The sequence below is a fragment of the Zootermopsis nevadensis genome, unplaced genomic scaffold (genome assembly GCF_977971745.1).
Source record: "Zootermopsis nevadensis isolate Lab colony 2312 unplaced genomic scaffold, Znev_1.0 Znev_ptg000018l, whole genome shotgun sequence".
Lineage (NCBI taxonomy): Eukaryota > Metazoa > Arthropoda > Insecta > Blattodea > Termopsidae > Zootermopsis > Zootermopsis nevadensis.
This window is the reverse complement of record NW_028259150.1, coordinates 3231512-3255382: the sequence shown is the minus strand read 5'-3', so window position 1 is coordinate 3255382 and position 23871 is coordinate 3231512. Positions and strand designations below refer to the sequence as shown.

The 23871-nt window shown below is 36.7% G+C and overlaps 1 protein-coding gene across 4 annotated transcripts in view; it reads right to left on the bottom strand.

Moving 5' to 3' along the window:
• Positions 1–536: 536 nt before the first annotated feature.
• The window catches only part of LOC110839943 (uncharacterized), a 29658-nt gene continuing 6323 nt past the window's right edge, over positions 537–23871 (bottom strand). For 2 of the 4 annotated variants that reach the window (XM_087351106.1, XM_087351108.1), the window contains exons 7-18: positions 23365–23536; positions 21808–21917; positions 19918–20108; positions 18297–18447; positions 17346–17495; positions 14665–14775; positions 13107–13230; positions 12322–12525; positions 10161–10318; positions 7422–7508; positions 6546–6650; positions 537–4193 (exon numbers count right to left, since the gene is read on the bottom strand). In XM_087351106.1, the coding sequence (XP_087207232.1) occupies positions 4059–4193; positions 6546–6650; positions 7422–7508; positions 10161–10318; positions 12322–12525; positions 13107–13230; positions 14665–14775; positions 17346–17495; positions 18297–18447; positions 19918–20108; positions 21808–21917; positions 23365–23536 (1698 nt within the window). In that variant the 3' untranslated portion in view covers positions 537–4058. Of the gene's footprint in view, positions 4194–6545; positions 6651–7421; positions 7509–8317; positions 8569–10160; positions 10319–12321; positions 12526–13106; positions 13231–14664; positions 14776–17345; positions 17496–18296; positions 18448–19917; positions 20109–21807; positions 21918–23364; positions 23537–23871 lie in introns of those variants that run through there. The other 2 variants (XM_087351107.1, XM_022084571.2) reach the window with 2 other exon arrangements.

The following is a 23871-nucleotide window of genomic DNA, read 5'->3' as shown; positions in this document are numbered from 1 at the left end:
TCACAAACAGCTTTTACCGATTCATCGATCTCATTGAGGCAAATTCGCGTTAACGACACATACGTAATTGCAGAGATGACTGTATTTATAATTTTTATTCAAAATCAGTGATGTAAGAATTACGATTTAGTATAAGAATCAGTACGAGATACATTGTAAAACGTTATAAATAATATTAAAAAAAATCACAATTGGCGCAAATCGAGGGCTACCTGTATTATTATACCCTCCAACAGTTGCACCTCCTTGCCAAGGTACTTTGATAACCATTATAGTAGTAACAACAATTGGAGCTTTTGTGTTATATAGTAAGCATTTATTTTATATTCCCCCAGTTGCAGTGCCCTGATAGCGTGTGCTACACGGAGCATTTGCCAATTATCAGCAGGGATCAAACTGAGACATGTCTCGTTTGTAACTAAGTTTAGCTGTGCGGTCAGAAACCTTCAGCAATGTTATTTTGCTTCACCAACTTACAGTTCACTGAGAACTGAGACTTGAAACTAGTGGATTAAATACGTGTATTAACTGACAGATTGGTATTTTATGAGCAATTGGTATTTATTCAAGAAATTTTCTATTGATCTTCCCAATTTTGAAACATTTTCATGAAACGTTGTCACAAGCAACTTTTCACAATGAGGACGTACAACTCCCAAGCTGAACACCACAGTCAGCTGTCCACAATTGTTTATTCAACACATTCACAGTTACCCTCGTATCTCAAGGCCACCTCATCCAAATACAACCTGAAAACTGGCACACCTTTCTGAACTGTCAACAAAATCAAATTTTTGGTAACCATGTTATCTCAAAAGATCTCTAAGTGACACTATGTAATATGAAGAAAAGGGGAAATGAAGGGATTAATATAATTAATTAATATACATTCAGCAATCTGTACAAATCACATCACATACAAACTTATTCAAATATACAATGCACAATAAATTTGAGCATGAAAAAGAGAGAACTATTTGTACTTACATACTTGCCATAATTTACGTACGTAAACATACTTCATCCATACTTTACACTGTAGTCAGTTTTTAACACAGTTTATCTAATTGTAAACATGAAATAACATAAATGAAACTATATTACAATTTAGATTAAATTATTTCATTATCAACAAAATAAATACAATTACTTTAAAATGAATAAATAACAGTAAAATATATGATATAATACAGCATGATACAACAGGTTCTCACAGCAACAAGAATGAAGATGGCAGTCTTTCAGGATTTTGCACCGTGCAATGTGGTAGACGTTGGACCAATATTTCAACGGACATTATTGCCTCTGCCATCTCAGAAGACAGCCATCTTCAAGGCAATGTCAAAATACAAATTTTGCCGACTGGATGTTACAACCTAATATCATGGCTGTCCAACTCCTTGTCTTTGTCTTTCACATAAATTTAAAATATTTATTTCTACACAGTATTGAAGTATCTACGCCTGCACAAAATAATGAAATCAACCTAAGATAAACAGCAATTGGGCAACAAATTTGTATCAAAAAAATTATTTGCACGTGGTCCATACACAAAATTAGAACAGAAAGAACAGTATGGTGCACCTTTCAGCAATCTACTGAAAAAAACACAACAGTTAAATATTTTTCAAGGCAAGAATGATTGTATTCAACGTTAATTTCTAAGTTCTGATGATTAATTTTGCAAAGAAAACTGATGGGTCTAGGGAACGGTTCAGCAAATATAAATTTAATCAAGAAACAGAATGAGGCTATTTCAAAGTAACTGTGGGGTGGATAAATTACAGTAGCAAATATATACTAGGACCCCACAAACTTAATTTCTGTAAGCATCATACTTTTCCTGTGATAGAACATATGATGAATTGGAAAAGGCAAACCCCTAATCTAAGCTACTATCCCAGCATCTTTCTGAAAGGACTGAGGAAAACCACAAAAAACTTAGTCAATACAGCCAGTCTCCACACCAACATTTTAACCTGGGACTACTGAATATGAAGCAAGAGTGCTAACCACTCAGCCCTGACAGATGGCAAAAGAAAGAAATGATGGACTAATGTGGTCTTGTGTACAAAACAGGGAAAGGTGGAGTAGAATGTAATGATCAAGTTTTGGCTTGTATCTCTCTCATGTACAGATTTTTTAAGAATCAATTAAAAACATTTTCTACCCCATGGATTATAATGTTTTCATCACTAATGTCCCTTTTATCAAAATCTATTCATAACAAGAAAAAAAATCATGACTACTGGCTGGATGTGACAGAGCCAAACTATACAACATGGGGAAGGCAGCCTCATTTTTTTCAAGACATGATTATTCCTGCTAAAGAAAAGGAAAATAATTCTATGAGAGCCTGCAATATGTGCACAACTTTGGAATGCAAAATTTGCCTGGTTGCCTTGCAAATCCCAGGGTTCTTTCAGATGTACCACACCCTTCAAAAGCAATATTCAGGTGAGACTATGTAATCAAATGTTCCTTTCTAGGGCATTATTTTATACTCAGTGCAACCGCCCTTCCGCACACGACTAGTCTTCTTACTTTGGTCGCCACAGGATCAAACCCAGTTTGCGTGCAGTTACAGCTTGAGATATGAAAATGGGTATGCGGAAGGATATAAATGAATATTTGGTGCAGGTTTTGTTGGAGAGCAAGAGTTTCCGAATCTCAGGGAATATACAGGGACTGTGATGGTTGGAGCGACATTTGTGAGAAGGAAGTGAAATCTCTGGGGTTGAGCAACTGAAGACCACACCGAAGTTATCTTGGAGATGTCTACCTTTATTGCATCTCGAGACACGCTGTTGTACAGCCAATTACTCTGATCGGAAGGCAGCGCAATGATTCGGCTGTTTGTCATTGTACTTGAAATTTAAAGGTACAAGCCGAACCTGTCTGCTCGACTCGAAGAACCAAAACTTTTGAGGGCCCGCACCAACGTAATCCCGCTATAAATACCCCCGCAAAGCAATTGTTCTTAAATTTTGAATTTAATACAGCGATCCGATTCGTTCCCCCAAAAGTCATCCCATGATGTCGGAAATGCACCGAAGAGCCACATTCAAATTTCATTGGTTCCAGTCGCAGTGAGACGATGGTTGTAGGGCAACCGTCATTCCACATCTGGAAGGGCTTAAGTTTTTGCCTCGTAAACAACTTTTACAAGTGCAAAAGCTTTTTTAAGTCACGTTCCCGCTAGATGGAATGTTGGGAGAAGAGACGTTCAAGCAACTGAGTGTCGCCACTCTCTTCCAATTTAATACATTTAACAATGCCAGAATTAATAAACTCACTCAAATTTAGATGAAGTAAGGCGTACCAAATCATCGTATCATCTAATCACACCTCCTTCGTTTATATAAACCAAGTTAATATGCCAAAGCCTGGTTTACCCCTCATCCCAAAGTTCAGCCCGTTTGGGAATCGAACCACGAACCTGGACTGGCACATCAGTTACATTTTACACCCATAACTAGTGCTGCAGTATGCTACCTGCTTCAAAATTGCAATTTAAACATGTACTCTAAGTAGCAAGCCATTCAAAGGACACTCCAGAGTATTCAACGCAATGGCATTTAAGTTTACACTGTAAACCTGAACCTGTATATTCAGTGTCTCATATGCAGGAGTCTATAAAAATACAACATATTAAAAATAAACTGAATACAAAAGGCACGACACATCTTTAAAAACCTCTGTATAACAGAGTTTAGTGTCCTACAGGTTCTGATATAGAGATTTATCTCACCATTACCCTTTCAGGTCCTTTAGTTACTGTGTTCTTTCCTTAATATTCAGCTAAAAGAGACTACAGTGTCAGAAAATAACAGTTTCATAACTAAACAATCAAATAAAAAAATAAATATATCCCCTTCTAGAGCCTAAATTTATAAACACTACAGACCACAGTAAGCAAAAGTCATATTTTTCTTTCATCAGATGAAATGCTAGGAGGAAACAAGATTGTTACATGAAAAATTAAACCACCATTCACAACAGCCCAAAGGCCAAACAGTTGGACAACCACGACAAAAAGAACATGTAAAACTATCTCATCATGTTTTTCTGACAACCTCTACACCATGTTCTGTTGAATTAACTACATCTCTTGCTTCGTGTATCACAAACTGAATCGGACCTTCATCCTCCAATACCATTTCAATGGGATCCCCATCCTCATTCACCATTATCTGTGAAAAACATCAATCTTAAGAGCAGAATAATAAATATCCTGCAAATGTTTCAATGTGAGTAAACTTTACAGTATCACTACCTACAGCCAAGATGAGGAGAATATCAGTCATTATGCATATAGTGGCATTAAAACATTTTTGAACGATGTGATGAGTGACACAAATGGCCAATGTACTGTATTTATTCAAATACCACATGCACACCCATTTTTATAAAATATAAAACATTATTTGAACAAGACTAATACGGCATGTTCCATTTAAAACACAACACTAACTACAACAGTACTTGTAATCTTAGGTAACATCAATATAATTAGACAAACTTTATTTTTATTTGTTAGGAATGACTTACAGAATAGCTTTACGGTGATACTGAAAATACCCACTTCCCCAAACACAAGCATCCACCCTTGTTGGTTTCTGAGTTAAAGTTGATAAACCTCTGAAGATTTCTGTCTTCTGGTTTGTTGCGCTGTGTAGTATGGTAGATGTTTACCAACGTTTCAGAGGTCCGACAACGACCAGACTACACAGCGCAAAAACCCAGAAGACAGAAATCTTCATACTCACCGCTGTGAAAACCTCAGATCTTACATTTATAAACCTCTGTTTAATGTTTCAGTTCCTCCAAGCTCCATGGGTTATGCGAATAAACTCTTTCTCTGAGAAATCCCCACAGAAAGAAGTCTGGCAGGGTAAGATCTGGAAATTGCAGTGGCCAAAGGCACCCATCAAAGAACTCTTGCATTAAAGCAGTTATGTTTGTAGCATAGGGCATCACCCCACCATATTCAAACCTGCAATCCCTTTCATTTCTTCCAACAGAAAAATGAAATGGGTCTTACCATTTCACGTCTCTTCAAAAAACAATGCATAACATTCCAGTCTTAAATGCTTCATGCTCCAAAAAAAAACAAATGATGTGAAGTTACATTTCAGGATAAACACACATTCCGCTTGCGAATACACCAAAATAATTTTTTTAAAAAAAGGTTTTGAAGGGAAAGCCCCTTACTTCACCTAACAGCCAATATAACTTGTGTGTGTATGATGTTGCCGAGTCTACAGCTACATCTTGTATATTCTCAAAAATAGTACTTTATGCTACCCAAATTTATTCCTGAATGGTTCTTCATGCAAAGACTAAAAAAAAAAAAAAATACAAATATGAACAGAATTTGGATAAACATGGTACAACACACAAATGTAAACCAGGTAACTGTCTGCATGCTTATTCACTAATCTACCTATCCATTCACCCACATATATCATATGTCTCTGTCTGCCATTTGAGTTTATCATTGCATCAGTCCCAGACAATGGGAAGAGAAATATTTTTATTCTGTATTGGTGTGACCGCCCATGGAAGAAAATTCATAGCACTGAAAATCACAGAAACTGTACAATGAGTGTGGAACGGTTTGTTACGTTACCAGTATTACAAAATATGCTTCAATAATGGAAGATGTAATTTTCAAGAAACAACTTAAAACTACAGAATGTACCAAAACTTTACCGACAACTATTTGAAAGAATAAATCCTTACTTACTCTTGCAGTAGTGTAGAACCACTACAATAGTGGGACCACAAACCTTGCTTTAGAACCTATTCAGAAAATGTTAAACTCCTTTTTTCCCATCATTTAATGAGATCAAATGAAAGATTTATCTTCAATGTTTCTCTGTGGAAAATTCCCTAATTGCTAGTTCTTGACTGCCCACTTAATGGTACCTGCACCTTGTCGTGGTGGTGGGGCTTGAGTATCTCAGTGACCTCAAGAGCTATGCTGGCGGTAGCATAGCTACTGGTAGGGTCTCCCTAGCCAGATTGGTCAAGGGGGAGAGGTCAGACTAAGACAGGTAACCTGGTCCTCCAGGTTGGGGGTTGGTCGCAAGGCTAACAACCTTGCACCGTAAAAAGGAAGATGTTTCGAAACCTCAATCAAAGCCTCAGACTGACGGACCTAACAGAGGACCGAATGGAAGAGGAGAATTGAGGAAGCCATGGACTGAATACGGACCGGAGAGCCATAGAAGAAGAATAAGCTAGTTCTTGACTATTCTACATTTCAAACACTGAACATACCACTGTCACCTGGACACTATGGATATCAAAATGAACAATAACTTATAAAACAGCGTATTTCTTATGAAGGGATGAGACTATGTCTCTGTGAAACTGAGACAACTAACAACTGTCCATTCCCCCAAATGATACATGAATAAATATTGAACAGCAGTAGAATAAATAAATCCCACAGAGACAGGCACGAGCCTGACTCTAAAGTGAGAGAGCAGCAATTAACTGCATGGCACAGCTTACTGAATACGGCAAACTTAACAAACCTGTTCTGCATCTCCATACACTATGTGGTGTTCTCCACCAGTCCCAAAAAATGACAGATCCTCACCGCCATCTGTTATCACAATCTGCTTCTGATTCTCAGTCACCTGAAGAGAACATAAGCTGCTTCAAAATCAACATAAAATAAAGTACATGACATTAAATCAACACAAAAATTGACAGTGGAACCACAGTTCCGGAGAATCTGATGTAAATACGTTTTGTATTTAAATTATATTTAGGCAATAAATACAATGAAAGGAAGTTTATACATTAGCTTTATTCTAAATATTCCCTTTATACATGCTTTACAATTGAGTAAATAGTTTGATTAAGACATTGCTTATTTAACTTGAATTAGTTACGCTTAAGATGGGTCTATGGTAGCTGAAATATGTTATAAAACATTTCGTGCAAACACCATATCTATACAAGATTTTGATCTAGTAGTACTACATTGAGGATTTGACATCAACACTAAGCCAAATGTTTCCTCCACAAATGTGACAAAGCAAATCCACCCATTTGATGTCTTAACCTCCTAATTTGAATAAATGGAAGTCTAGGGGATATTAATCTTTCGCTTATGCAATCTAGAGGAGGCAAATCAGTGGGGTATGGTGGACACACAAATCCATTACTCCTAGACAATATAGGTATTTGCTGCTTATTTAAAGATAGCCAGCATGTTGTGCATACCTTAAATTGGGATACATTTTCATTTACAAACTCCGTACCCAATATATCTAAATGGCTATAGACGTATTTACGTCAAAAATATTTAATTGTGGCATTAATGGCAATAAAAATTCAGACTCATAAGAAAAGGAACCCCAAATGATGAACACACAATGAGAGATCATCATTGAGTTACTTACATGATACCCTGCTGAACGGATGGCATCAACTAAAGCACTTAGGTTGCTCTGGTTTACTTCGTCAGAGTCTTCCACCATCGCTTGTGTCTACAAGAACCAAATTTACAAAAATTATCTCTAACAAATATTCCAGTGTATATTTTATTTCACCATGACAGCCATATTATAATAAAAAGAAATAATGAAGAACAATTACAACGATCATGGTACTTAAGAACACAATCAATCAGGTTCACATTAATAACAAAGAAAATGAACATTCAACACATATTTATGGAAGATATAAAACATACAATATTTAAAACAAAATGATCACAACTCATTATGTCTGAATAATTGTGAATTAATATAATTCAGATGGCTAAAAGTTCAACATATTTTGGTTCCTTTATAGATCACAGCCCATGAGAGATTTTTTAATTATTCCAGTGTCAAAAACAAATCAACATCGTTTAAATGTTTCAAATATTTTAACTACAAGCATCTTACAGACAACACTCACATGAAAATGTTTGCTCTCACAAAACACCAATATTAAAAAAATCCAGAAAACTGGATTTAAAAACAACCATTTTAGTATTCTTTAACCTTTTCACACACCCCAACATTACCATGTCTAAAAATTAAAAGTGTTGAAAACATAGTCAATGGATACTTTCCACAGTAGTTTATTTTGAAAAGTAACAACTACAAATACAACGTACATTATAAATATTTCATATCTTGTGCTCATGTTTAATAAAATCAAGTTTGCTGTTTATTATTTACCATGTTTAAGAATATAGTTCCAGGCCAGTCAATTCAAGCTGCCATTAATTTCACTTAACGTTCAAACACAAAATGAAACAAAAAAAAAAAACAGTGACTCCATCATGCAGTCAAGAAAAATAAATGCAGACTATTTAAAAAAATATATTCTAGCTATATATATGCTAAGCATGCAGCTTTAACATCAGAGCATTAAATTTTTAGTCATGTCTATGCAATCCACTGTAGTACTGAACCACCAAAAATTTTCTGCTGAAGAAGTAGAGGTTGGTTATAGGTTAGTTGAGGGTGAGGCACAATGACTGCAGAAGGTGCAGTCTGCACTTGAAGAGGCTAAGACATCAGGAATAACAGTAAGGGTGTCACACGTATCCAGTAGCTGTAATGTTGGCAAGTTCCAGTGATTAAATTACTTTAACATACAAGGAAGGTAGAATCAGTTAATCCAAACACAATAAAATGTAACAAAGTTAAACAACTTTCAAAGAAGGGTGAAATCTATACAGTACCTAGTTCTGAAAGCACGTCAGTAAGCTCAGAAGCAAATGAAGGGAAGAGCACACAAGACATGTCGATAAGAGAAATATACAAACATGTGTGTGCGCACATACACAACCACCACAAACACTGCCTGATCAAAAGTATCCAGACACCTACACGAAACTGTCCTCTAAGTGTCCCTTGGATTTACTGCCCAGTAGTGGACATTAATACTGGGTGGGCCCAACCTTGGAATTTATTACAGCTCTAACTCTGCGGGGGAGACTGTCTACCAGGTGTTGGAACGTCGCCGGGGGAATGGCCAACCATTCTTCCTGCAACGCTGTAGCAAGCGTAGTTAGTGATGTGGGTCGTTGGGGTCTGGCGCGCAGTCGCCTTTCTAGTTCATCCCAGAGGTCTTCAATAGGATTGAGATCGGGACTCTGGGCTGGCCAGTCCAATTGTCCACAAATCACAAACAGACCCTGCTTTATGGCAGTGAGCATTGTCATGCTGAAACACACAGTTATCATCTCCGAACTGGTCTTCTACCGTAGACAACACGCAGCTGGTCAAAATGTCCTTATATCCTTCCGCCTTTAACGTGCTCCGTAGTATTACGAGAGGACCAAGTCCCTTCCATGAAAAACACCCCCACAGTCACCCCACCTCCGCTGAATTTCACTGTGGGCACTATACAGGCTGGCATGTAGCGTTCACCTAGCATTCGCTACACCCAAACCCTCCCATCGGACTGCCACATGGTATAGCATGATTCATCACTCCAAATCACGCATCTCCAGTCGTCCACAGCCCAGTGGCGGCACTCTTTACACCACTGAAAGCGGCTCGCTTACTGATGTGGCAACCAATAACCATACCACGTTCGAAGTCACTGAGCTCCCTTGCTCCACCCATTCTGTCGGTATCGTGTAGCACTGAACAACATCGAGCCCTCTGCCTCCTTTTGTAGCAGTAGCGGTGGTCGTAGTGATATCTAGGCTCGAGTTTACGTTTACAGAGGGGTGTCCGGATACGTTTGATCAGACAGTGTATATACAAATTTGAGGAAAATTAAACCTTACACTTACAGAATTTTTGATAAGAACAACAAAAGCACATGTCAATTTGTAAAAAATGTGCATACTGTATATTTCTAGGAGAAGGGTGGGGACATTAAGATTCCATGGTAACATATAAATCAGATGTGATGAGAGTATCAGGTAAATACATTTTACAGAATCAAATTAAGTACAATAAAAAGACTCATACAATTAAATTCAGGGGATCAGATTCTGGTAATGTATTGCATTGTACCTTACTGGTACTCAGTATTAATTTTCATAAGTGAAGATCTTTGCAACAGAAAAGTTCATAAGGAAAAGGTTTAGTATAAGCAACTAAAAATTTTAATCCACACAGATTGCCACTAAACTTAAACTAAACAAAGCGCATGCAAATACCAATGCACCAAAACTTAAATGTACATACCTGCATTTCATTATTATCACTGACAATTTCAATGGTCTGCCCAGGTTGCTGCATCATCTGTGCTGCTTCTTCTTGACTCAGAATCTCATAGTTACCATCTGATGACGGGCGGACAAATTGGATTTCACCGGTTGATGCCAATTCAAGCAGAGCTGGAGCTGCATAACAAAATACCAACATAAATATTCCATACATCTTCTCAATACAATTACATAAGTACAACAAACTGATAAAACAAAAATTACTGATACAAATTTTTTAAAACTAAATCTAACTTTAAAACTGAATAATATACAAGAAGAAACATGAGTGCAAAAAAAAGGATACTAATGGCATAAACATACAAAAAGCTTACCTCTTTTTAAATCTAACGTGAAATTCAAGTTGTTTTCAACATTTTATATACCAAAATATCTAAACTGCCTATCTAAAATCATTAAACTGTAAGAACACATGCCATGGTAATTTTCCAGTGCATCTATATGCTGGAAGTACATAAGGAGAATGTGAGTACAGTAGCTCAATCAGTATCTTGACTGGCTATGGGCTGGGTAATCAGGGTTTGATCCCTGACAGAGGCAGAGGATCTTTTCCTCCAGCCTCTGCGTCCAGGCCGGCTCTGGGGATCACCAGACCCCCTGTCCAGTGGGTACTGGGGCCCTTTCCAGGGAGTAAAGCCTAGCCGGGGCATGCTAGCATGTAATGGGATGACTTTTTACATAAGTAGAATCTATTTTATCACCAATTATCTTGATTTACATGATTTTCCTCAAGGAAAAAAGAAATAATTACATACTTCCCCATTCCTATTCTTCTACTTCGCACTACAGATCTTTCGGTATAGCCTTGGCTTCTCTTGCGATCGATGCCCAGTCTTTCCTATTCTGTGCTTTCCTTCTCCAGCCTCTTACACCCATCTGTTTAAGATCAGACTCCACAGCTACAATATCTGAGCTTTTGAACAGCTTCTCCAGCTCAATATTCATTCTAATTCTCCATAGGCCATTGTCACATATTGGACCAAAAATCTGTCATAAAAATTTCCTTTCCCAGGACATACGCATTCTTTCAGCTAGAGACGTTAAGGTCCAGATCCGTACAATACTATAGGTCGTATTATGGTAGCGTACAACCGCACTTTAAGGTTTTTGTGGATATACCTATTCCTGAGAACTTGGCCTAGAGCGTGGTAGAATTTGTTACCCGCAGTGATTCTTGCTTTTATTTCTGTGAGGATGTCATTACAGCTTGTGATCAAGGAGCCTAGATATTTGAAAGACTCCACCCTTTCAAATTCACTCCCAGCAATCTCTACTACCCCAGGCTCATTGGCTCCGCTCGTCTTGTTCAGCATGTACTTGCTTTTGGTGTTGTTGATCTCAAGGCCTACTTTCTTAGCTGCACTAATTATCTCTTCCATTGGTTCTGTGAGTTACTTCATGCTTCTTCCCAGCGCCCCAAAATTATCTGCGTATGCGAGTATCTGATAGGTTCTATTAAAGATGTGTCCTCCAGGGTTTGTTTTGATTGTTCTAATGACCTTTTCTAGGCAAATGTTAAATAGCTGTGTAGACGGAGAGTCGCCCTGTCATAAGACTGCCACTATTTCAAAGCTGTCAGAGACCCTACCTTGTATTTTCACCTTATTGGAAGTATTTGTCAGGTCCATTCCTACGCACTACATATAAAAAACACAACCTCATTCCCTTTGTTTTTTTCATGCACTAGTGCAGAAAGGTATTAAAATCAGCATGAAATATACTTCAGACAACCATTTAACCTATGGATCATGAGTCATAAAAGCCCCACAATGGTTAGCAGGTTATTTTCTTGATAATTGAGGACATCCTGCCATGTGGTGTCACTAGTATGAATTTTCTGAAAATGTCACAACGTCTCTCAAAAGGTGGCTAAAAACAGTTATCACCACAAAACAACAATGAAATACTGGATGGCACTACGTAGACTCAAAGACAGATTTTAAATACAACCAGATAAACAAAAATTCCTTACGTAAGAACAAACACAAAACGTTAGCCTGCAGCACATTTTGAACCCCACTCCCTCTTTCAAGTTGAAAGTTATAAAGAAACACAACACAAATCCACAACAAGAAACAAATGTGACTTTAATTAACAGGGCAATAGACTGAACATTTTACCTGGGTCACTGTCCACCGCACTTGCAGACCTTGTAGGTCCACTTGGTCCATCTCTGTGTACCATATTAACAGCAGATGCCAACAAGTTAACAGGACTCAGTTCCTGAAGTTCATCTTCAGGAATTATACTTCCATCCTCACGCACATATTGCACCTTAGGACTAGGTCCTTCGAGATCCAGAAGCGGATTAGAAGTCACATCATCTATAAGCAAACATATATTGACTACAGACAGAAAATCAAAGAATGGAACAATAAAAACTATATGACTCCCAACTCTTGGCAAACACAAACATTTTGTACTTTGGGGAGAAACAAACATATCAATAAATCATTATCAATGTATTATTAGCAGATGCAGAAACAGGTTTACGGTGTTTTCTACTAGCACAAAGGATAAATTGGTAGAATCGCTATTGTAACCGCCCAAATAAAGACAAAATTTGCAATGCTACAGCCTGTGTAACAATGTAAAAATAGAAGTTAAAGAAACCCTGTTAGAATGAAATTTCTGTCAAACTGGCACATATATCAACATGTTTGCATATGGAAATAGGACAAACAAGGTTTGATGAAACTTGCATACCAAGTCATTCAGTTTCAGTGCAGGTGGCAATTTACTTCACCTGTGTCCCAGCAGCACAGAACTGGGCAAAAATAACAACACACTGAAATGCACAAGGTATGAAAAATACTGAACAACAAATAAAATAAAATGAAAGTGTTCTTCTTGTAACACGAATGTACCAGTATTTCTGCAATTAGTATAAAAAGTCTACACTCACCAAGGCTGTGCTGATTTGCAGTACTTGCAAGGTCGGACTCATGTTCTGGTCCAGGTGGTTCCACTTGGATTGTTAACTGGCCATCTGATCCAATCTTCTGGATCACAGTTGCCACAACAGGCACCTGAACATGAATTTACACAAATTTTTACTCGCCTCATGTAACATCAAGCCAGTTCTCAAAAATGTCATATTTCATACTTCTCAAACTTCCAATTGGTTTGCACTTCCTTACACCCTCTAACAATTTTAAACACAAAAAATATAGATTCCTGAAAATATTTTGTTATTTATTAGTAACATTATGGTGGTTGAGATGGTTTACACATGCAGACATACAAATTTATATGTAATTTTGGTTGAAAAACATAGTGCCAACATTATATTATTTTTGCAACCACCAACAAAGCGAATTTGTCAGCTAAGATTAATTTATTCTGATTTAATGCCAACACATTTTGACATCAGAGTGTAATCTCAGGGCAAACCTTTTATGTTCCTACCATGGAACCCAACTGTTTACATATTAAAAACCACACCAATTGGAATCACTGCAGAACCAATAATATAAATATGTGTTGATGGTTCACAGATTATGAATAAGACACTGACTGCAGATCTCATTTCAGTACTGTAATTTGTGCAATTGAACATATCAATATTGTTAAAATATTAAATTTTAATGTAGTAATGCAAGACAGTCAGAATTTAAATTCTACACAGTCTAATTTCTGGTTCTGCATTTAACCCTTTGCCATACCTAATGCATTATTATGCAGTAAAATATTAAATGCTCCCCCACCACCATCTACCCACCCACACACACACTCAATACACTAAAATGTATGCATAAAATAAATTCAAATGTAAAAACAGAAGCAAATCACAGAAAAAAGAAAGGCTGGATTATGTCAGAAGAAGGGAAATGGCTCTTCAAAGAGATAAAAGACAATAAGTTTGTCATCAACATCATCATCATCTATGGCGCTTCAGCCCGTTTTTGGGCCATAACCTCCCCACTTAGGAGGTTTCTTGGTCTTTTGAAGCGTACATTTGTGAGTAGTGAGTGACCAGCCCACTGACTGCACAATTTCTACTCAATCCTGATTTGACTGCCAGAGCCATCTAGCAGCAAATCAGGAGACTTGGGTGAGAAATGGACACTGAATTTTGCTTACGAAACATCTTGTAACATGCTCGTAAGATTCTTTTACATGCCGTGAATCTACGACATGGGACTGCCGGCTTTACTTTTCCTCTGAAGGAAGTTGTGCTACAGATTTCTATCACCCTGAAAAATCCATAGACCTTGGCTGGGATTGAACCTGTGAACCTTGGGTCCAGTGGCGAGCATGCTAACCACTAGTCCACTGAGGGCGACCAATAAGCTTGTCACCCAGACAAATATTAAAAGGGGATTCCATTGTACATACATAACAGTTAATAACACAACAAAGTACATCACTTCCATCAACAAAACATCTCAGAAAAAACAAGAGTAAATAAAAATAACAATGACTGGGAACTTTTCTGCAAGAGTAGAAGGCATGGTTATTACCTTGATTTGAACAGCTTTAATTGAGTTTCCATTATTGGTATTACTGAAGTTTGGAGAGACGGTGATTTTGCCAGCCGACTTCAAGTCTTCTGCTGTTGCTGGAACCAGCATCTGACCAAGACAGAAAAATTGTATGTTATTGTGGAACTAAAAAGGAATACCAGTAACAGGTAAACTTTTCTGAACATAAGTAACACTGTAAATACCAATGAGAAAAGAAAAGGTTATTGAAATAAATTACGGCATCTATATGCTCCTTCAAATATGAAGGTGAGGTAATAATGAGGCGATGAGATCAACAGCAAAATCACCACCATATGTGAATGGCACAACTGTCAGTGGTCCTCTTACAGCTAGCAGAAGGCAGCTTGCTTCTTCACACTTATTTAGTTAGTCCTCAGGAAAACTAAAAGATTCTAGTTTTTATTTAGTATTTACTACTTTTACCCTTTTAAAAGCCTAAAAGGATTGCAGAAATATGAAGAGGAAGCAATCACCACTTAGTATAAACAGATAGTCAAGTCTTTGATAAAGATCCAAAATCTGAAAAGACTTAGTTCTCAGGCTTTCTGGATAAGAGGCCCAGTACTGTATTTCTGTGCATACTTTCCATTAGCAGAGATTCAGACTGTTAAATCTGCCAGATATTAACATCAAAGTATTACATGATTACTATATAATTATCAATATACAAACAACATTTATAGATATGTTTATGCTCTACCATTACACAAAGCTTTATATGCTGAGCTTCAAGCTTCATTAGTTACAGCCATAATACAGTGAGCTTAGCACAAATTTTTTGCAGCTATCATTTTATTTTTTACACTCTACAAAAAACTGGACCTCAACAAAATTTATTCACATTTGATCTGCTATCATGCTAAAAGTCAAGAACCTACATTATGTAGTACTAATGTTGCTCCCACCTCTGTAGTTTGCATGGTGACCATGTCAGTATTACCGATACTAGAAAATTAAACATTATGCAGGTACAGGAGGCCTGAAGCAGTATGATGTTAATATAAAGATATCAATGTATGATATGAGGTTTTCACAATGGTGAGTATGAAGATTTCTGTCTTCTGGGTTGTTGCGCTTGGCAGGCTACTCCATTCACGGTCCAGTTCCTATAAACCTAGCCCCACCCACCCAATTGGCACATTCATCGCCCTGATGACGGAGGCAGTATGACCTCTGAAACGTTGGTAAACATCTACCATACTACATGGCGCAACAATCCAGAAGACAGAAATCTTCTTAAAGATATCAAGTTTCATAAAAATCAAACAAGTGGTTCAGAGGTATTAGACAGGAGACTACCATATGCTGTCTTTCCTTATAAAATTCAGAAAAAAGGGCTTGAAATACAGTGAAACCTCAATGCATCGTTTTCGGCGGGGGTGGGAAATAAAAACGATGAATGCGGGAAAACGATAGATGCGGGAAAGCATTAAAAATTTAAAAAAAAACAATGTTTCTCTTTCAAAGTTACTTCTTTTTACCAAAAAAGTCTTTAATGGACAACTGGTTTGTCGAAACTTTACGTTTTAGGCCAAACAGAGCCCTTTCCACGTTCAAAATGCTTTCTTCGTCACGTTCACTAATATTATGCGCATAAAAGAACGACTTCACTTTTGCCAATGCAGCGTGTGCTTCGGCAAAACTCGGAAAAGTTCGGGCTCGCATTCGTCGTTTCTCCCTCTTCCTCACCGCTCCCTCAACCTTCGCGGACTATAACAGGAAAAATGGAAGTACTATTACTGCCGAACTCAACAAAACGTAGCTGTAGAAGACACGATATGAACCAGAAGAATGAAAAAGTTTCGCTCGCCTTTCCTTTGTACTTATAATAAAAGCATTTGTGAAGAAATTCAAACTGCACATGCCATCTGGCATCGCTGGAACGAAATATGAGTGCACCCAAATTAAAATCGTAAAATTTCTGACAATGGGCACCGCCATTCACTCCAACTATCACCCCTGCACCGCTGACCCCTCATTCCAAAAGAATCTGTGCTGGTTGGGCGACATAACAGGTTACCGCTACTGTTTATTCCAAAAACATTGTGCGTCTTTCGGTATTAATTTATCTCTAAACCCAGCATTTTAAATTCTCAGAAACAATCATTGCGGGAAAATTGTGGGCCGGGACTAAGATTTTTGAACGATCGATGCGATAAAACGATAGTTCAAGGAACGATAGAAGCGGGAAAATGTAACATTATTTTATATGGGATGTATTCGGGACCGGACAAAACGGACGATGCATCCGGGAAAACGATAGTTCCGGGAACGATGGATAGAGGTTTCACTGTATATTCATTTTGAACACAGCCTTAGATGTCTTTGATAATTTTAATATTCTGCTATGATCATCCAAAATAATATACTAATTATTATTTTCATTATTCTGCTGTTGTTCAATGGCACAAAATAATCATAAGAAATGAATGGGTAAGGTTTCTTAAGGTGTCCATAGCCTCTTTCAAGGTACTACCCCTTCACATGGAAGACTGAGGAAAACCACTAGGAACACTAGACAAGGCAGCCAGCAACCCCCTAAAGGCAGACCCAATACATTTATACACTCACCACTGACATTTTCTAAAGCAGGAAGACAACAGAGGACAAAGTGTCATTCTCTCACAAAAACTTACAATATTTTTTGCAGAAAATACCTGTTTATTGTCAGGAGCTGCCATGACTTTCACTAATACTGGTATTCCCTTTGCAGGTTTCAGCAATGCAAATGGTGTCTGACCAGCTTGTTTGGCTGTCTGCATAGCTTTTGTGTTGATTGGGTCAATGATTACACCTGCAGAAGAACCCTGAAACAAAAGCATACATAACAGACAAATAAAATATATAGAAGATTAAATAATGTGTACTTTCATTAAAATTGTATCTAAATGACAAGACATGAATTTTAGATTATTATCAATTCTAGAATTAGATTTCCCTTAGCTCGATTCACTTGCTTTAGTAGCCAGTTATTTGCTGTAAAACTTGATATTTCAGCTTTATTATGCCTTTTGCCAACTCAAATGTTAAATTTATTGTAAAATAATATATAACAACCATTGTTTGCCAATAAATCTCCTTTTTTCATTTCCTGTCACAGTATCCAATGTACCACTTTTCCACCACTTTCACAGTCTGTAAAAACCTGAAAATATTTCTGAAGGCAGAAGAAATCACAAATCTGTACTCAAGCTATAAGATCTTTCTAAACATAAAATAAAATATTAACAACAATCTATAACATATTTTTAATTGCATGCAATAAAAAATCTTACTTTCAATATTACGATCGCTTATGCAAGCTCAACGCAATGACCCATATGCTAAATTCAATTTTATTATTAAATTATATCCTCACATCTTCTTAACATAAAATAGTCCTACTGACAGACATTAAACCATTTCTTTCAAATTTAGAGAGCTAAAAAGCTAAATTTTCACACATACTTATGAGAGTGACTGAGTGTGTGCATGCACATATGCTCTTTTCATATTATCCTTTGATACATGTGATAGCCCAACTGCTCATCCAGCAGTCTAATTAGTAAGTTACAACAAATTAATGTAATGTGAATACAGTTAACAGAGCTTATAAAAGCATTTATTACCTTTTCCTGGTAGAAACCTCCTTGACTAGCTAATATTTTGGAGAGTTTTAGCCTTTGCAGAGGAGAAAGAGGGAGATGAGCATTCTTCAGTTCACGTACATTTGCTAAGGTTCGGTCACCATTGGGCAAATGTATGATACGCAGATTCTTCCTTTGAAAATAAATGTAAAACTAAACACAAAATACACACAAGAATCTCAAATACACATACATTTGATATTTAAAACATAAAATTCTTCACAACAAACATTTGCACATATAATAAATAACATCCTTAAAATGCATTAACATTTTAAAAATTACAAGTACTACATATACATCATGAGTACCTAAAAAAATTACCTTTTCTTGCATTTTGGTACATACTAAACATACTGAAATGTGTCAAAATCTGTAGACCTCAATGATATTTAAGTGTGTGTGCTATGCGTGTAAGTGGTATTTTGTCAAAACATAATAACTCCAAAATGACAACTGGACATCTTTAAAGTTGTAGAGTTTGCTTCATTTCTGCAATTATCAGGAACAGACAATTCTCCTTGTAGCAATTCTATGTGATATATTTCCTAGAGACTGGCCAAACAAAAAGCACCCAAGATTCAGTCAATACTCATATTTATGTCTAAATGACCAAATCTGGAGTTATTATGCACTGGCCAAACAACAAAGACTTATATATTTCATGTTACATGAATTTTCATCCATGGAGAGCCATTTTGAAAAAAAAATGATGTATTCAATTTGAGCTTCACATAAACTAGGGAGAATAACAGACTGATAAAGACTAAAATTAAACTTGTCTAAAAAAATTTGGTCTACACACAAATATCAACACTCAGCATTCCTTGTTCAAAACACACAAAAAGTGCTCATAAAACAGCAAAACATTTTGGGGCCCTGAACTTCACTGCATATACCATTCAAGTAATCCTTAGCATTTGCATTTACTTTAGTAAACCACTTTTACATTAGTGTCATATTTCACAGTACATTAAAATGTCTGCAAGTGGTAGATGCGTAGTAATGATAAACTTCTAAATTCACGGTAGACTGATTTACCAGTCCCAAAAGTGACTAACTTTGCAGCAGTACAGAAGAACTCCAAAGACACTGAAATCCCAGTAAATTTTTTACAGACTTTTGTACAGATATAAATAAGTCTATTTTTTTTAAATGTGCTGAATATGGATGCAAAATAAATACTGGGCATTTTTTAAACTTTAAAAGTAAGGGTCATCACCATTAGAATCTCATGTACTGAGACCTAATATGTTCATATGTCCTGATAAACCACTTGGAAGAACCTCATCTTCAACCTCACTCAACTATCACAACTACATCCTTCACCCAAAATTCCATCACAGAGGATGGAATAACACACTATCAGATTATTTCATTGTCTAATTTGTTCCAATACCATTTTCAGCAGTTCTCTCAGTAATAAAAAAGGGGAAAGAAAAATACAACAGAACTACTCATATTATTAAACTGGTGGACCAGTTTTAATGATTCAAATGCTTGTATTTTAAAACACTGGTTTATGGTAAAAGAAAAGTTTTTCAGTGGTTCACATAAGACAAAAAATATACGAGTGCATGTCACTTTGACTATTCCTACTTACTCCTCTCTTTTTCTTTGCTTTCGAGATACGATCTCCCTAAACGTGTCAGGATCCAGTTCTTGTCTTCTTTCTCCTCCACGATACTTTATTCCATGTTTGTACTCTTCATGAGAACGCAATGCAAACCTCCGTGGAAACTCTTTGTGACAAAAGTTGCAGATATAGCGTGTCTTATCTCCATGTGAGTGAGCCTGTAAACAACAACACAAACCAAATGCAAATATCATTTTATCTAATAAAGCTGCCTGATTAATATTTATGTCTTACCTCCGAATTTTATAAAGCAGCTGAGAGAGGTTCAAATTCTAGCAAGAATACAGGTCTGCATAGATTCTAATAGAAGGCATTTATTCCCTTCTACTGACTTATTAACAGATTATAGTATATGAAGATACTGTTGTGATTCCATCAATTTCTCTGTACAACTTTGCCCCAATGTGCAATTTCTTTACTTCTCAGCTATCAAATTTAAATATCTCAACAGTAAATAAAAAACTGCTTTCAAGAAAAACTTTTCTACTCCTGCAAATATTTAATGAAAATGTGTCAGCAACAGAATTAAAGATGATAGCAAGAGATTTAAAACTACATTATATAACTTAAGTGCAGGCACGAATTTTGCCTCTGCTTGGGATACCGTCTAGAAGTGAATACTCTGTTGTGCATAACTAATGTAGTTATATTAATTGAGAGGGATCAAGTCTTTCACTGAGATCAGATCAAAAATGCATATCCTACATAAGTATGTTAAACTGTACATCACAGAGAAATGTAAATATTGAGAGCAAGTAAGGTAAGTGGCATAGATGGATAAACGTTGAGCTTCACATCCCTAACACAAGGACCTGATCAATTGCTACCCTTTGATTTTGCTCTGGTTCTGCAGTATGGCAGTGGACCCTCCTCTGACTTCCTGGTCAAAATATTAGGTGTAAACACTCCACCACTTTTTTAAGAATACAGTTTTATTTTCCATACCTTCACTGTTACTTCATACTCTCAAAAAGGGCAGCATTTTCACACCATTAGCGACAGCACAGTCAGTAGTTTGCTTGCATACTTTGCAGCCAACCCATGTTCCATTCCCAAGTAGAATTTCTTTTTTAACTACCATGTATATCATGGCTGAGGAGGCCATCAAATTTAATTCATTTTTTAAGACTTTGCATTTATCTCTTTTCTTCAATTTTGAAAATAAAAGGAGTGCAGTTGGTTCCTCAATGTCTTATGACCAAAATTAAATTATTTTACATTCCACCTTATCAGAATGTCTGACGACCAACAGCTTTCATATTTTTGAGCAAAGATTTGTTTTATTCTTCAAAGGCAACAGACCAACCAACAGGCAACCAATTGTATCTTCATTGTTTCCTGTGCTAGGGGTTGCCATAACAAAGTGGAATTTTCCAAACAATCACACACACACAAAATTTGTGGGGGCCTCTGCCACCACGGAAGAATAAAACAAACTTTTGTGCCAAAATAATAAAATTATTGGTCAGATAGTCAATAAGACATTCCAAAAAGGTATTACATCATAATAATGTAATTTCAGCTATAACACAATGAGAAACCAACTGTGTTCCTGTCGTTTTTAAATGTGGATAAAGGACGAACAAAAAATCACTAAAGTAAAAACAAAGATAAAAATTAATTATATCTTACAGCCTACATAACAATAAAAAAATGAAACATGGTTGACTGCACCATAAGCAGGTAAGCTACCCAGAGTCAAACTGGATATTAACAATCAACCAGGTCCCCTTGTAAAAGTGATAAGTAGCAGGGACGGCTTGTAGTATTAAGAGGTAAATGCACGCTCTTTCATTCTACATGAACACACATAAAATATGATATGTTTATGTTATAACAAAAAGGACAGCCGCATACCTTTACCTTATGGCACATAAGGTTTGACATTTGGTTGAAGCCTTTCCCACAAAGTTCACATTTGTAAGGTCGTTCATTAGTGTGTGTGAAGACATGATTACGCAGGTTCCCTAAAAATTGACAAAAAATAATAAAAAAGACTTTACACATAAGAGGCAAAGCAGCTGAGTTAGAATAGCGATTGACTCTGAGTTGGTTGCCTGGGGTTTGATTCCCAGCAGGGGCAGAAGATTTTTCTCTTAGCCTCTGCATCCAGACAGGCTCTGAGGCCTACTCAGATTCCTATCAAATGGGTATAATGGGCCCTACCACCTGGAAGAAAGCAGCCAGGGCATCCATCTAGTGCTGAGGTTAAGAAAGAGTGGTGCAATACCTCCACTACCCCATACATTTTCATGGCATGGTGCTTAATAAGTGCCTGGGACAACTTTAAAGATCTTACACATACAGTGAAGTTAAATATCTCATGTACTATCAATATTGAAAATGCTGACAACCAACAACCAATAAATTACATTAACACACAAAAACCTAAACATACTTTGCCTATCTTTCAATGTCATTATGTTTTTAGATATTGGTAACATGCACTTCCACTGTGCCACATTTCTGAGTTGTGTATCACAGGCACATAAAAAAATCTTTAACAGCTGAGTTCAATAAAAAGTCAATTAAAAATTGTCATCCAGTTTGCTTTTATAAGCATCAAAGATAAAATGTTAATTTTGTCAATATTCTTGGATGACTGTGAATCTACAAGTGACTGAAAATAAATTGCCCAGAAAAATATTTGAATCTAAGTGGAAAGTAAAGATATTACATAATGCAGTAGCACAAGTGACCTAGAACTGCAAAAATATGAATTTAAGTGAGATTTCTGGTTCTCATGGCAACAAGTATAAAGACAGGATGTTGCACTATGCAGTCTGATAGAAACTGACAGATGTACATGTTTCCAAGGTGCTCATTGACTCAGGACACTCGCCCCAATGGAGGAGGCAAACAGCACCTCTGAACGTCAGTCAAATTCTAAGAGACTACATGGTGCAACAACCATCACATTAATGAAATCTGTATTGCAATGAGCTGCACATGTAGATTTGATAAAGGACACAAGAAAAACATAACACAATTTTGGGAATGTATGAATGGAGGCAGGGTGCAACAGTGGGAGGCAGATGGAATTAACTCAGAGTTGTTTCCAATAAATCCAAAAGCATACTTAGTAGTATGGTACCTGCATATGCTACTACCATATTGTTGTTGTTGTTCCTTGGCTCTACAACCCAGTTGTGGGTCTTCGCCACCTCCTTTTCAGAGGTTTCCTAGTCTTTGAAGCGTGCATTTGTGAGTAATGAGTGACCAGCCCACTGACTCTACATAATTTCAACTCAATCCTGATTTGACTGCCAGAGCCATCTAGTAGTAAATCAGGAGAAACTGTCGACGAATTTTGCTTATAAAACGTCTCGTTCACGTTCGTAAGGTTCTTTTACATGCCATAAATCTACAACAGCTACTACTATATTAGTTTTTTAAAAATAAGAATGTGGTTACCTTTCTGATGGAATCCCTTGCCACACATCTGACACATGTGTGGTTTATGCTCTGAATGAGTTTTTCTGTGTGAGATAAGTGTTGAAACACGGTTGAATGTTTTCTTGCATAATTCACAAACATACGGCCTTGCATCACTATGGATAGCGCGATGCTGTGATAGGGTACTCATCTGCAAGTAATAAATAAATAGTAAAATAGACTGAAGAAAAGTGGCCTTATTATTCTACTTTATACTACAATTAAAGGGTAACTTTTATATCCAGTAACAGCTAAACTGACAATCAACATTTTCATTACTTTATTAAAGTACGGCATCTCATTTTACATGCCTGTAAACTGAAAATGCATTAGACTATTCACTTATACAAGATTTACTACAAATAAATAATATTTTTTACTAACCCAACAAGTTTCTGGGTACATAAAATCAATTCAAGCATGGGGGATATCATTTACACTCTCTAAAAAATGTTTTGTCTTAACAGAAGGAAGTCTAAATGTCTA